The sequence below is a fragment of the Salmo salar genome, chromosome ssa20 (genome assembly GCF_905237065.1).
Source record: "Salmo salar chromosome ssa20, Ssal_v3.1, whole genome shotgun sequence".
In the NCBI taxonomy this organism is placed as follows: Eukaryota; Metazoa; Chordata; class Actinopteri; order Salmoniformes; family Salmonidae; genus Salmo; species Salmo salar.
In genome coordinates this window covers 57238445-57252146 of record NC_059461.1, presented here as the reverse complement: position 1 = coordinate 57252146, position 13702 = coordinate 57238445, and the positions used below count along the sequence as shown (strand labels likewise).

The 13702-nt window shown below is 42.1% G+C and overlaps 1 protein-coding gene across 3 annotated transcripts in view; it reads right to left on the bottom strand.

Annotated features, from left to right (window-relative positions):
* Positions 1–13702, bottom strand: part of LOC106580945 (multiple epidermal growth factor-like domains protein 6) — a 99135-nt gene that overhangs the window by 42448 nt on the left and 42985 nt on the right. For all 3 annotated transcript variants that reach the window (XM_045703655.1, XM_045703654.1, XM_045703653.1), the window contains exons 5-8: positions 13329–13451; positions 10552–10674; positions 9939–10064; positions 9478–9600 (exon numbers count right to left, since the gene is read on the bottom strand). In XM_045703655.1, coding sequence (XP_045559611.1) covers positions 9478–9600; positions 9939–10064; positions 10552–10674; positions 13329–13451 — 495 coding nt within the window. The remainder of the gene's footprint in view (positions 1–9477; positions 9601–9938; positions 10065–10551; positions 10675–13328; positions 13452–13702) is intronic.

Sequence of the window (13702 nt, the reverse complement as noted above, 5' to 3'; positions counted from 1 at the left end):
CATTGATCATCCTTAAGATGTTTCCATAAACTTGATTGGAGTCCACCTGTGGTAAGTTCAATTGATTGGACATGATTTGGAATGGCACACCTGTCTATATTAGGTCCCACAGTTGATAGTGCATGTCGGAGCAAAAACCAAGTCATGAGGTCGAAGAAATTGTCCGTAGAGCTCAGAGACAGGATTGTGTCGAGGCACAGATCTGGGGAAGGGTACCAAAAAATGTTGGCAGCATTGATGGTCCCCAAGAACACAGTGGCCTCCATCATTCTTAAATGGAAGAAGTTTGGAACCACCAAGTCTCTTCCTAGAACTGGCTGCCCGGCCAAACTAAGCAATCAGGGTAGAAGGGCCTTGGTCAGGGAGGTGACCAAGAACCCATTGGTCACTCTGACAGAGCTCCAAAGATCCTCTTGGGAGATGGGAGAACCTTCCAGAAGGATAACCAACTCCGCAGCACTCCACCAATCAGGCTTTTAATGTAGAGTGGCCAGACAGAAGCCACTCCTCAGTAAAAGGCCCATGACCGCCCACTTGAAGTTTGCCAAAAGGCATCTAAAGGACTCTCAGACCATGAGAAACAAAATGCTCTAGTCTGATGAATGCCAAGCGTCACGTCTAGAGGAAACCATGCACCGCTCATCACCTGGCCAATACCATCCCTACGGTGAAACATGGTGGTGGCAGCATCATGCTGTGGGATGTTTTTCAGCGGCAGGGACTGGGAGACTAGTTAGGATCAAGGGAAAGATGAATGAAGCAAAGTACAGAGAGATCCTTGATAAAAACTTGCTCCAGAGTGCTCAGCAACTCAAACTGGGGACGAAGGTTCACAGTTCACAGACAACGCAGGAGTCTCTGAATGTCCTTGAGTGGCCCAGCCAGAACCCGGACTTGAACCCGATCGAACATCTCTGGAGAGACCTGAAAATAGCTGTGCAGCGACACTCTCCATCCAACCTGACAGAGCTTGAGAAGATCTGCAGAGAAGAATGGGAGAAACTCCCCAAATACAGGTGTGCCAGGCTTGTAGCGTTATACCCAAGAAGACTCAAGGCTGTAATCACTGCCAAAGGTGCTTCAACAAAGTATTGAGTAAAGGGTCTGAATCTTATGTAAATGTGATCAAGTTTGAAAAAATGTCTAAACCTGTTTTTGCTTTGTCATTATGGGGTATTGTGTTTAGATTGATGAGGGAAAAAAACAATTTAATCTATTTTAGAATAAGGCTGTAATGTAACGAAATGTGGAAAAAGTGAATGGGTCTGAGTACTTTCCGATTGCACTGTAAAAAAAAAAAACATTTATTTATCTAGGCAAGTCAGTTAAGAACAAATTCTTATTTACAATGACGGCCTACCTCCCCTCCCCCTCCCCTAACCCGGAATACGCTGGGCCAATTGTGCACCGCCCTACAAAATGACTTAAGTAAAAGTGAATGTCACCCAGTAAAATACTATTTGAGTAAAAGTCTAAAAGCATTTGGTTTTAAATATACTTAAGTATCAAAAGTAAAATTACAATAATTTCAAATTCCTTATATAAAGCAAACCAAGAAGGCATAATTTTCTAGTTTTTTATTTATTTACGGATAGCCAGGGGCACACACCAAGACTCAGACATCATTACAAATGAAGCATGTGTGTTTAGGGAGTCCACCAGATCAGAGGCAGTAGGGATGACCAGGGATGTTGTCTTGATAAGTGTGTGAATTGGACCATTTTCCTGTTCTGAAAAGCTTTTAAAATGTAACGAGTACTTCTGGGTGTCAGGGAAAATGTACGGAGTAAAAAGTGCATTCTTTTCTTTAGGAATGTAGTGAAGTAAAAGTAAAAGTTCTCAAAAATAGAAATAGTAAAATACAGATACCCAAAAACAACTTCAGTAGTGTGATGGAAAATGTTATGTTGGTGCTTTTCTAATAACCAATTTATGTGTTCATGCAAGTGACTGATTGAACGAATCCTCACTATCAGTATCTGAAATTTGTTTTCCTTAGGCAAGTGCCTTAGGAGAGCAGTTAAAGGTACCCGGATCCAGCTGTTAACCTGTTAGGGCTAGGGGGCAGTATTGACACAGCCGGATAAAAAACGTACCCGATTTAATCTGGTTACTACTCCTGCCCAGTAACTAGAATATGCATATAATTATTGGCTTTGGATAGAAAACACCCTAAAGTTTCTAAAACTGTTTGAATGGTGTCTGTGAGTATAACAGAACTCAAATGGCAGGCCAAAACCTGAGAAGATTCCATGCAGGAAGTGGCCTGTCTGACAAGGTGTGTTTTATCTTGGCTCTTTTTATTGAAGACTGAGGATCTTTGCAATAACGTGACACTTCCTACGGCTCCCATAGGCTTTCAGAGCCCGGGAAAAAGCTGAAGGATATCGAGGCAGGCTCTGGCTGAAACACTTTATCGCTTTTGGCAAGTGGCCGCTCAGAGTACTATGGGCTTAGGCGCGTGCCCGAGTCGACCGAATGCTTTCTTTTCATTTGTCTGTTTACCTAAATGCAGATTCCCGGTCGGAATATTATCGCTTTTTTATGAGAAAAATGGCATAAAAATTGATTTTAAACAGCGGTTGACATGCTTCGAAGTACGGTAATGGAATATTTAGAAATCTTTTGTCACGAATTGCGCCATGCTCGTAACCCTTATTTACCCTTTCGGATAGTGTCTTGAACGCACAAACAAAACGCCGCTGTTTGGATATAACGATGGATTATTTTGGACCAAACCAACATTTGTTATTGAAGTAGAAGTCCTGGGAGTGCATTCTGACGAAGACAGCAAAGGTAATAACATTTTTCTTATAGTAAATCTGACTTTGATGAGTGCTAAACTTGCTGGGTGTCTAAATAGCTAGCCCTGTGATGCCGGGCTATCTACTGAGAATATTGCAAAATGTGCTTTCACCGAAAGCTATTTTAAAATCGGACATATCGAGTGCATAGAGGAGTTCTGTATCTATAATTCTTAAAATAATTGTTATGCTTTTTGTGAACGTTTATCGTGAGTAATTTAGTAAATTCACCGGCAGTGTTCGGTCGGAATGCTAGTCACATGCTAGTCACATGCTAATGTAAAAAGCTGGTTTTTGATATAAATATGAACTTGATTGAACAAAACATGCATGTATTGTATAACATAATGTCCTAGGGTTGTCATCTGATGAAGATCATCAAAGGTTAGTGCTACATTTAGCTGTGGTTTGGGTTTATGTGACATTATATGCTAGCTTGAAAAATGGGTGTCTGATTATTTCTGGCTGGGTACTCTGCTGACATAATCTAATGTTTTGCTTTCGTTGTAAAGCCTTTTTGAAATCGGACAGTGTGGTTAGATTAACGAGAGTCTTATCTTTAAAATGGTGTAAAATAGTAATATGTTTGAAAAATTGAAGGTTTTGCATTTCTAAGGTATTTGAATAACGCGCCACGGGATTACACTGGCTGTTGAGTAGGTGGGACGCAAGCGTCCCACCTAGCCCATAGAGGTTAAGGGAGCTCCCAAATTAAGTAAGGCCTGGCAATTTTGTTTGTTTTTAACCTATGATTTTTACCACCCACACACCAGCACCCACACACAACCCACGTGTTATGAATATTTATTAGTGGTGTTAATACTCTGTTTGATTTATGGTGTGGGGTCTTGTAAGGTTAGAAAGGATGCACCTTAAAGGGCACACAAATTACATTTACTGAAGTTTTTATTGTCAGTTTTGGTTGCACACATGTAAATTCTCTTGATAAAACCCAAAATATAAACCTGATACACAAAATGTTTGAAATGCTTGAAATATCTTTAAATAATGTCTGAGGGACAGGGAAACAAACACTCACTTAATAGGGCTGACTGACATCTGACCTCTGTTCTGACTTTCTGGTGAGGCCTGATCACCCTCACTAGAAAGACTGGAGACATTGCATGACATTTAAATCTAATATGGAAACAATAATAATAAGGAAGAAGTTTATAATTTATCAACAGTCCTATGTGTGATTCGGAACACGAGAAGGAGAGAGACAGAGCGCTGCCCCTGAATGAGGGACACCTGTCTCTAGTCAATTTTACCATTAACCTATGGGATATAATTAAGTTAAGATGGAGTCATCAAGGATTGTAAGTGTAATTGTATTTGTTATTTTGATTTAACAGGCAATGTTGTTGTTTTTTGGGGATGTATGAATAATGATGTGAGTCATGTGTCCAAAGGGGGAATTACTATTCCCCTGGGGCCCTTTGGTAAATATGCAAATTGATTTTGTTCACGTCTGCCTATAAAAGGAAGAAATATATGTTGGTAATGGTTGACAGTTAATCCAAATGGATTTACGTTTTCCCCACCTCAAGTGATATATGAAAAGTGTATCGAGTGATACAGTGAGGGAAAAAAGTCTTTGATCCCCTGCTGATTTTGTACGTTTGCCCACTGACAAAGAAATGATCAGTCTATAATTTTAATGGTAGTTTTATTTGAACAGTGAGAGACAGAATAACAACAAAAATCCAGAAAAACGAATGTCAAAAATGTTATAAATTGATTTGGATTTTAATGAGGGAAATAAGTATTTGACCCCCTCTCAATCAGAAAGATTTCTGGCTCCCAGGTGTCTTTTATACAGGTAACGAGCTGAGATTAGGAGGACATTCTTCAAGACCAAAGAGCTCTCCAAGGATGTCAGGGACAAGATTGTAGACCTACACAAGGCTGGAATGGGCTACAAGACCATCGCCAAGCAGCTTGGTGAGAAGGTGACAACAGTTGGTGCGATTATTTGCAAATGAAAGAAACACAAAAGAACTGTCAATCTCCCTCGGGCCTAGGGCTCCATGCAAGATCTCACCTCGTGGAGTTGCAATGATCATGAGAACGGTGAAGAATCAGCCCAGAACTACACGGGAGGATCTTGTCAATGATCTCAAGGCAGCTGGGACCATAGTCACCAAGAAAACAATTGCTAACACACTACGCCGTGAAGGACTGAAATCCTGCAGTGCCCGCAAGGTCCCCCTGCTCAAGAAAGCACATATACATGCCCGTCTGAAGTTTGCCAATGAACATCTGAATGATTCAGAGGACAACTGGGTGAAAGTGTTGTGGTCAGATGAGACCAAAATGGAGCTATTTTGCATCAACTCAACTCGCCGTGTTTGGAGGAGGAGGAATGCTGCCTATGACCCCAAGAACACCATCCCCACGATCAAACATGGAGGTGGAAACATTATGCTTTGGGGGTGTTTTTCTGCTAAGGGGACAGGACAACTTCACCGCATCAAAGGGACGATGGACGGGGCCATGTACCATCAAATCTTGGGTGAGAACCTCCTTCCCTCAGCCAGGGCATTGAAAATAGGTCATGGATGGGTATTCCAGCATGACAATGACCCAAAACACACGGCCAAGGCAACAAAGGAGTGGCTCAAGAAGAAGCACATTAAGGTCCTGGAGGGGCCTAGCCAGTCTCCAGACCTTAATCCCAGAGAAAATCTGTGGAGGGAGCTGAATGTTCGAGTTGCCAAACGTCAGCCTCGAAACCTTAATGACTTGGAGAAGATCTGGAAAGAGGAGTGGGACAAAATCCCTCCTGAGATGGGTGCAAACCTGGTGGCCAACTACAAGAAATTTCTGACCTCTGTGATTGCCAACAAGGGTTTTCCACCAAGTACTAAGGCATGTTTTGCAGAGGGGTCAAGTACTTATTTCCCTCATTAAAATGCAAATCAATTTCTAACATTTTTGACATGCGTTTTTCTGGATTTTTTGGTTGTTATTCTGTCTCTCACTGTTCAAATAAACCTACCATTAAAATTATAGACTGATCATTTCTTTGTCAGTGGGCAAACGTACAAAATCAGCAGGGGATCAAATACTTTTTTCCCTCACTGTATATGAAGAAGTGTATTGCTGTTTTTTTTGTTTACTTTGTTTTTGTCTTGTTTCAATAACACATCTCACCAGATTGGGTCTGCTGGAGGGTTGGGATTTCTCCCTCTGACTCCCTGACCCTGTAACTCTGCGGTGAGATTGCCAAGATGATAGGGGAGTATAAACCAATTTCGGGGGGAATAGTTTCAACTGTGTGTTGTTATTCTGTTTGACATTTGTCTTAGACATCTGTATTAAGAACATTGGAAGTAGTAATAATAATGTCATACAGTAAATCATTTGTCTGGATTTCCGGAATCAGAAATTCCCTAAATCAAACTGTTGTTCTGGTCTGTCCTTTCTCGAGGTTATGGCAAGGTGACCACAGATGGTATAGAGATACATGGAATGGATCATTTGACCAAGAACAGTGTTAACGTCAACCCCCCCTAACCGGCTGATGTAATAGCGACAATGGCGTTCACTATGGCCCTTCACCACTTCCACCATGAGACTTGAGTCCAAGCCAGCGACCTGTACACAGCATCCAGTCAAAGCTATCAACTGCCTTTTCTCTCATGTCTTTTCTCTCAGGAGTGCGACATGAGTCCACGTGGAGTGAGCATGGCGAGAGATCCCGCCCAAACTTCTCTCATGCTGCTGGTGTACTGGTAGGAAAATGGACAAGACATAATGGACTGTAAAGGACAGTGGCGACTCAGGTGAGACATTATCAAGGGTCGTCCACTCTGAACATATGCCATTGGGAGGACGAACTGAAACACTATTTGAAAAAGAACATGAAGAAATGACAGAAGAATGAGTCCCGAGAGGGAGGGGGGTAGTCAACCGTACCTTCATTGATTTAGGCTTCTCCAAAATGATTTATATGGGGTATCATATTGATTTTGGAGGTCTGCACACTGCGAAATGTATAGTAATTTAGACTAAGAATGCATTGAGGTACCAATCTGTCATTACCACAAATGGGGGCTGTGATGAGAATAGTTAACGCTAGAAATATAAGATGAATATACTGTATGTAAATGTACATTCTGACAGTATCGGTGTGTGCTAAATTGAGGGTCTTAAATGAAAGTGATAGAACCAACGTGAAGCACTAAAGACTGTCATTCTAAATTTGGGATGGATAATTTATCACAAGTTCTAATTACGATTTGGAAAGGTGATGCTTCTAGAGACAGAGCTATGCCCCTAAAATGTGAGGAGAGCCACTAGATTGTAGCTTGGGATAACCTTGCCTCAATCTCATTCTTATCCAGGTTGGTCTGAAACTGTTAAAACATGTGCTCTCTCTCTTCCCTGTGAAAGTCAATATGCATATGCCCTAAACCAAATTCAAGAGATCTCTAGAGATGTAGAGAAAATTGGCAACGCTAAAATAATTGCGTAAATTGGCTCTGCAAAACAGAGGCAGGTCAAGGGGGCACTTGTGCAATCATTGGCGATGAATGGTGTACTTTTGTCCCAGATCACTCTTCTAATATGATTGATCTCGCGGAATACATTGCCACTGTTGCTAAGAATAATTTCCCACAACCAGAAGGACACCTGAAACTTTTAGAATCCCTGTTTGGAAGTTGAGGATCACAAATTGCCAAATGGACTGCAGTGTGTATTTTTCTTCTTAGTTCTAAATTCTGTTATTTAACATGCTGTGTATGTGTGTGTATTTTTGATACATTCACTCCCGTTAATAGAAGTGTAACCTTTTATTATGATGATAGTATTACGATACTAATTAAATTGTATTACGATACTAATGAAATTGTATAACCCAGAATGAAGGGTTTGAAATGATGAAGTGTCTGATTTTATGTGTTGATTTCCCTTACTTTAATAGAAATGGGATATAGAAGGTAAAATCTAATGCTTACCTTAAAATGTAATGATTATTAACACACAAGTGATAAGAGGATGGAATGTGATGGAACCTTTTATATTGGTGCTTTTCCAATAACCAATTTCTGTGTTCATGCAAGTGACTGATTGAATCCTCACTATCAGTATCTGCAATTTGGCAGTACGCCCAGACCCTTGTTTTGAGAACGAACGATATCTCAGTTTCAAGGTCTCAGCTTAGAGAGAAGAAGCCTCGTGAGGTATTGGTCTGTCACATGCATGACTCAGTATTGGTCGGTCACATGAATGAGGCAAACGTTGATGATTAATTGATTATGAATGATGAATAAGGGGTGGCAGGTAGCCTAGTGGTTAGAGCGCTGGGCCAGTAACCGAAAGGTTGCTGGATCGAATCCCCGAGCTGACAAGGTAAAAATCTGTCGTTCTGCCCCTGAACAAGGCAGTTAACCCAGTGTTCGAGGCCGTCATTGTAAATAATAATATGTTCTATTCTTCACCTCCGGATGAAAAGCGTGCCAAAAGTAAACAGGATGCTACTCAGGCCCAGAAGCTAGGATATGCATGTAATTAGTAGATTTGGATAGAAAACACTCCAAAGTTTCTAAAACTATTAAAATAATGTATAACAGAACTGAAATGGCAGGCGAAAATCCATCCAGGAAGTGCCATTATTTTGAAATGGCTGTTTTTCCAATGAAATAGCCTAAGGGATAGGACCCATATTCCGTTCCCTATGGCTTCCACTAGATGTGAACAGTCTTTAGACATTGTTTCAGGCTTTTATTCTTAAAAATGAGGGAGAATGACCACATTGAGTCAGTGGATAGTGGGATGTCCCCAGAGCTGGTTACTGCGCACGACCGAGAGCGCACCTTTCTTGTTTTTCTTTAATATTGACGACGCTATTGTCCGTCTGAAATATTATAGATTATTTAGGCTAAAATCAACCTGAGGATTGATTATAAACATCGTTTGACATGTTTCTACGAACTTTACGGATACTATTTGGAATTTTCGTCTGCCTCTTGTGACCGCATTTGAGCCATTGGATTACTGAACAAAACGTGCCAACAAAATTGAGGTTTTTGAATATAAAGAGGGACTTTATCGAACAAAACAAACATTTATTGTGTAACTGGGAGTCTTGTGAGTGCAACCATACGAAGATCATCAAAGGTAAGTGATTCATTTTATTGCTATTTCTGACTTTCGTGACTAGTCTACTTGGCTGGTAACTGTATGTAATGTTTTGTGTGCTGAGCGCTGTCCTCAGATAATCGCATGGTTTGCTTTTGCCGTCAAGCCTTTTTGAAATCTGACAAGGCAGCTGGATTAACAACAATTTAAGCTTTATTTTGATGTATTACACTTGTGATTTCATGAAAGTTAAATATTTATTTGAATTTGGCACTCTGCTATTTCACCGGATGTTGGCCAGGTGGGACGCTACCGTCCCAGGTACCCACATGAAGTTAACTGACTTGCCAAGTAAAAAAAAAGAAGAAAAAAAAGCTAAATCATGGAAAAATAACTTGTCTGTATATAAGAGAACTAACGGGACTGCCCCAGTGGAGCTCCTGACTGACATGTGCATTGAGTTGGTTTGAACCTCTCCAGCATGCTGATAATAAACAAAGATTGATTTCTAGTGTACCTGTGTAGAATTTCCATGACAGTAGTACTTTCAAGTATTTTTACTTTACTTTACACCACTGGCTCTTACCCTCACAGCCCTGGCGGTCACCGGCCAGTGAGTACCCAGGTCTACAGCTGCACTCTGCTTGACCATCCACAGAATGACACAGCTGGACACAGCCTCCACTCCTGTCCACACAGGGGTCCCTAACTGATAGACAGACAGACAGACAGACAGACAGACAGACAGACAGACAGACAGACAGACAGACAGACAGACAGACAGACAGACAGACAGACAGACAGACAGACAGACAGACAGACAGACAGACAGACAGACAGACAGACAGACAGACAGACAGACAGACAGACAGACAGACAGACAGACAGACATGGGGCAGACAGTTTTACTTAGTCATATCCTGGTCATGCTATGACTGAAAACTGCCTGAAAACTGTAACTCTTTGCTCTCCATTCTAACATAAAGTGACTACTATTGTAAGCTGTAGGGAAGTCAGAGCACCATATCCAATGTAGTCAGGACTCACACTCGCAGTGCTTCCCATCCCTCTTCAGTTGGTAGTTCCTACGACACTCGCACTTGTAGTGGTCGTTGTCCATGTCCACACACTTGTGTTCACAGCCGCCATTCTTCACCGAGCAGGAGTTCACAGCTTCATAGTTGGGACAGACAGAGAGACAGACACAAGAATTGAACAACACAGGATTGACTGACAGACTAGAGAAAAATGTATTTTCATGATGTAGCAAACTACCTAAAATTAAGATCCTACATCTGTACTTTCGCTAATGTAGTCTTTGATCACCATTTGGTGAGTAAACGTGTAACCCTTCCTAGAAACTGGTCACTAAAATATTAATTCAAAGAAGGAAGAGCCATATTGTGGGCTACAACACTGTTGGACCAGCACCGTTTTTTCACACCGCCATAATGGAAACGTGTGATTACAGGAAGCTCTGAAGACTGGAAATTGGATAATTATGGTTGCAGGTAATGAGTAACCTTGACTGAGACCAGAATATTGGAGTATTAGCTCTCAATGCCTAAATCAATGCCTAAACCAATGCCTAAACCAATGCCTAATCTTGAGTTGTGTCAACAACCGGGATCAAATCTGGTCTCACATGGTCATTACTCACCAATGCAGGTCCGTCCGTCAGTGTGCATGCGAAAGCCCTGGCTGCACTCACAGTGGTAGGAGCCTGCCGTGTTCACACAGGTCTGCTGGCAGCCACCATTCAGCTCCTCACACTCATTCACATCTACAGAGCAGACCGATGGACAGACAATCAAACCTGGGTTCAAAAAGTATTTTAAATTGAGCATTCACTTGAGCCGACATTGAGTGCCATATGGCGAAGTTTGCACTTTTGCTAGTATTCCATTGGTTCCCTTGAGCCAGGCAAGCAGAAAAAGGTATTCAAAATGATTTCACATACTATTTTAACCCAGGTCTGCAGACAATATTCTCAGACACTTGCTGCAGAACCAATCCATTTTGATAGGAGAAGGTTGTGCCAATGAATTCCCTGTATGGGCATTAATGAACAATGAGGTGTTTTGATGGCGTTTGAAGGAATGCTTTATAATGATGGAATACTACACAAACCTTTAGACAACATTTGTGACTTGAGCACTCTAACAGACATGAACCCACACAGACCACATTCATTAGGAGACTCATATGTGTGTTACAGTGTCTGCGTCATGAATGGCACAATATTCCTTTTATAGTGCACTACTTTTGATGTGAGCCATATGGGCCCTGGTCAAAAGTAGTGCACTAAATAGCGAATAGGATGCCATTTGGGATGCAAAGTTTTCATGGGTGTTCCAGAGGAGAGCGTTAAGTCCCAAGTTATAGGGATGCTTGTCATGACTCATGACCACGTCAAACGTAGGAATGCAGTAAAAAGATTTCGGCACTGAAGTTCTGTTTTGTTTGACATCAAGCTCTGTGAAGCATAGTTGGTCCCTGACGCAATAAGAAGTAAGAAGGTTGGCTTGGTGATAGAAGTGATGACTTCACGAGAGACTGTTTTAAGAACACAATGTTTTATGACCCGTTTATAGACGAACACACCATTTTGATACAATTAAATCAACATTAAAAAGGAATCACCAATTGGACACACATTCTCTTCATCAGTGGAAGTTCTCGTACAGTGCTTTGCTGTTAACTGTAATGACTAGGACCAGGAGTATGTTCTGACCATGTGATCTGATTAGAAAAAACTCATGGGCCCTACTTATAGCCCTATAATTGGAGTCCAGAGTTCTTCCTGGTCAGGTCATGTGGTCAGGAATTCCTCTGGATCTAGTAATGACAATTCACCACTGACACGCTTTCAACACAGGTTGTTCACTATGCAGCAGACCTGAGTGTTTAGGACCATTCCAGAACCATTGACATGTGGTACATTAGCCAAATGTTCCATGTTGTTCCATGTTCCAGGGAGCATAGGCATGATGAGGAGACAACATTGCTGAGTGCTTCTCCAAGGAAAGTCAATGTTTGCTACCCATCTGGAGAACACATCAGAGTCGAGCTGTTTCAACTACTTCCTGGTTCCTGCTAATCCCTAGTCCATATGGGCTTTGCACTGCAGGCTACAACTGGTGATGACACTGATACAGAGTCAAACATATATTCACCCCCCTAATGCTTAATCTTATGATTGGGGCTAAGGTAATCGGATCCCAGATCTGGGGATAAGGGCAATTCCTATTCAACAAAGCAGTCTCAGCTTGTGGGAATGCCCCTCTCCTCATAATGAACTAAATGCTACTTTAATTAGGTAACTTTCACTAGAAGAGGCTAAGGGGGGTCAAAGAGGAGGGCTGTCTGCCGTATAAGGAGCCTTTTCCTAACCGGCACATAGATTAATGTGATCAGGTTGAAGGACTGAAAATCCACAATGCCAATCCATTTAGACCAATCCACTGCCTCACTGAGTGAGGATAAAGGAACTCCCAGCATCCCCTGTGGTGGATGACATATTCAGGAAGAAAATCCTAAACTGTCGTTCTAAACCCTGTTCTTTTTTTCAAAAGACAGGCTTCTTTCTTTAGTGGGCGTTTCTCAATACCTGAATGGTAATAGATGCAGCGAAGGTTTGGAGGGTAATATACTTAAGGTTCGCCGTGTGAGAGGATTTCATCAGGACACAAAGGAAATCTTTCATTCAGACGTGAGGCTGAGACTTTGGGAGTTGGGTTGGGGGTTGAATATTGTCTGAATGTTATTGTGTGACAGTCTTGAACTGACACCCACATCTGTCTCAATGGTCTCCTGACAGCTGTTTGGGGAAGTGTCTGCCCATCCCCCGCCTCTCAACTCCCACGCTCCACCCTCCATAGATTAACACCATCCTATGTGGAGGGTCGCAGACCGAAACATTTAGCACTGACATGCTCTGTTCCAGAATCAAAAAGGGTATGTTATTTGCCCTTCAAATTTGTTACAGAGCACACTAGCCCTGGAACATGGCTCTTACAGACTCCTACACCATTGCTCAAACCCTCACTAGAAAGTGACAACGTCCCATGTCAGGGGTCAAAGGCTAGGGGCACCTGTTGACACCTGCACCCCCTCAGAGCAACTGGGCATTAGCACTGTCAGCTAACTCAGCCAACTCAGCTAACTCAGCATGTTTCTGTCAGAACAAACAGGCAGGGTTTTGATTTTACGAGTTGACCAGATCTCCATGCCTGTACTGATTGTGTTCCTTATATGTGTGTGGTCTGCTAAGCTTTTTGTGTCTCTGTCTCTTCCTGAAGAGCCGGCAAGAGGACATTGGTGGATAACCTATTGGATCCTCAAGGAGCATAAGGTTTAGGTCCTTCTCTATTCCCCCCCCCCCCCCACACACACACACACACACACCCAGGAGACCCAGCTTGCCCTCTTTCTCACCCTGACAGGCCTTTCCGTCCAGGCCCAGTTGACTGCCCTCGGGGCACTTGCAGTAGAAGCTTCCAATGGTGTTGCAGCAATGTCCCTCACAGCCGCCGTTAGCAGTCGAGCACTCGTTGACATCTGGGGAAAGAAGGAAAGCCAAAACCTCAGTTTTCATAGCCTACAAACTGCATTGTAAGCAAAACTGAACCCAAATCCATTGTAAACCGTGGAGCTTCTCCTTCTTTGGTTGAATCATTCCCCTCTGTCTTGTAAGACGTTTCTTCCTCAGGCATGAAGGAAATCTCAATATAAACAGGTGTAGACCTTACAGTGAAATACTTACTTACAAGCCCTTAACTAACAATGCAGTTTTAAGAAAAATACCAAAA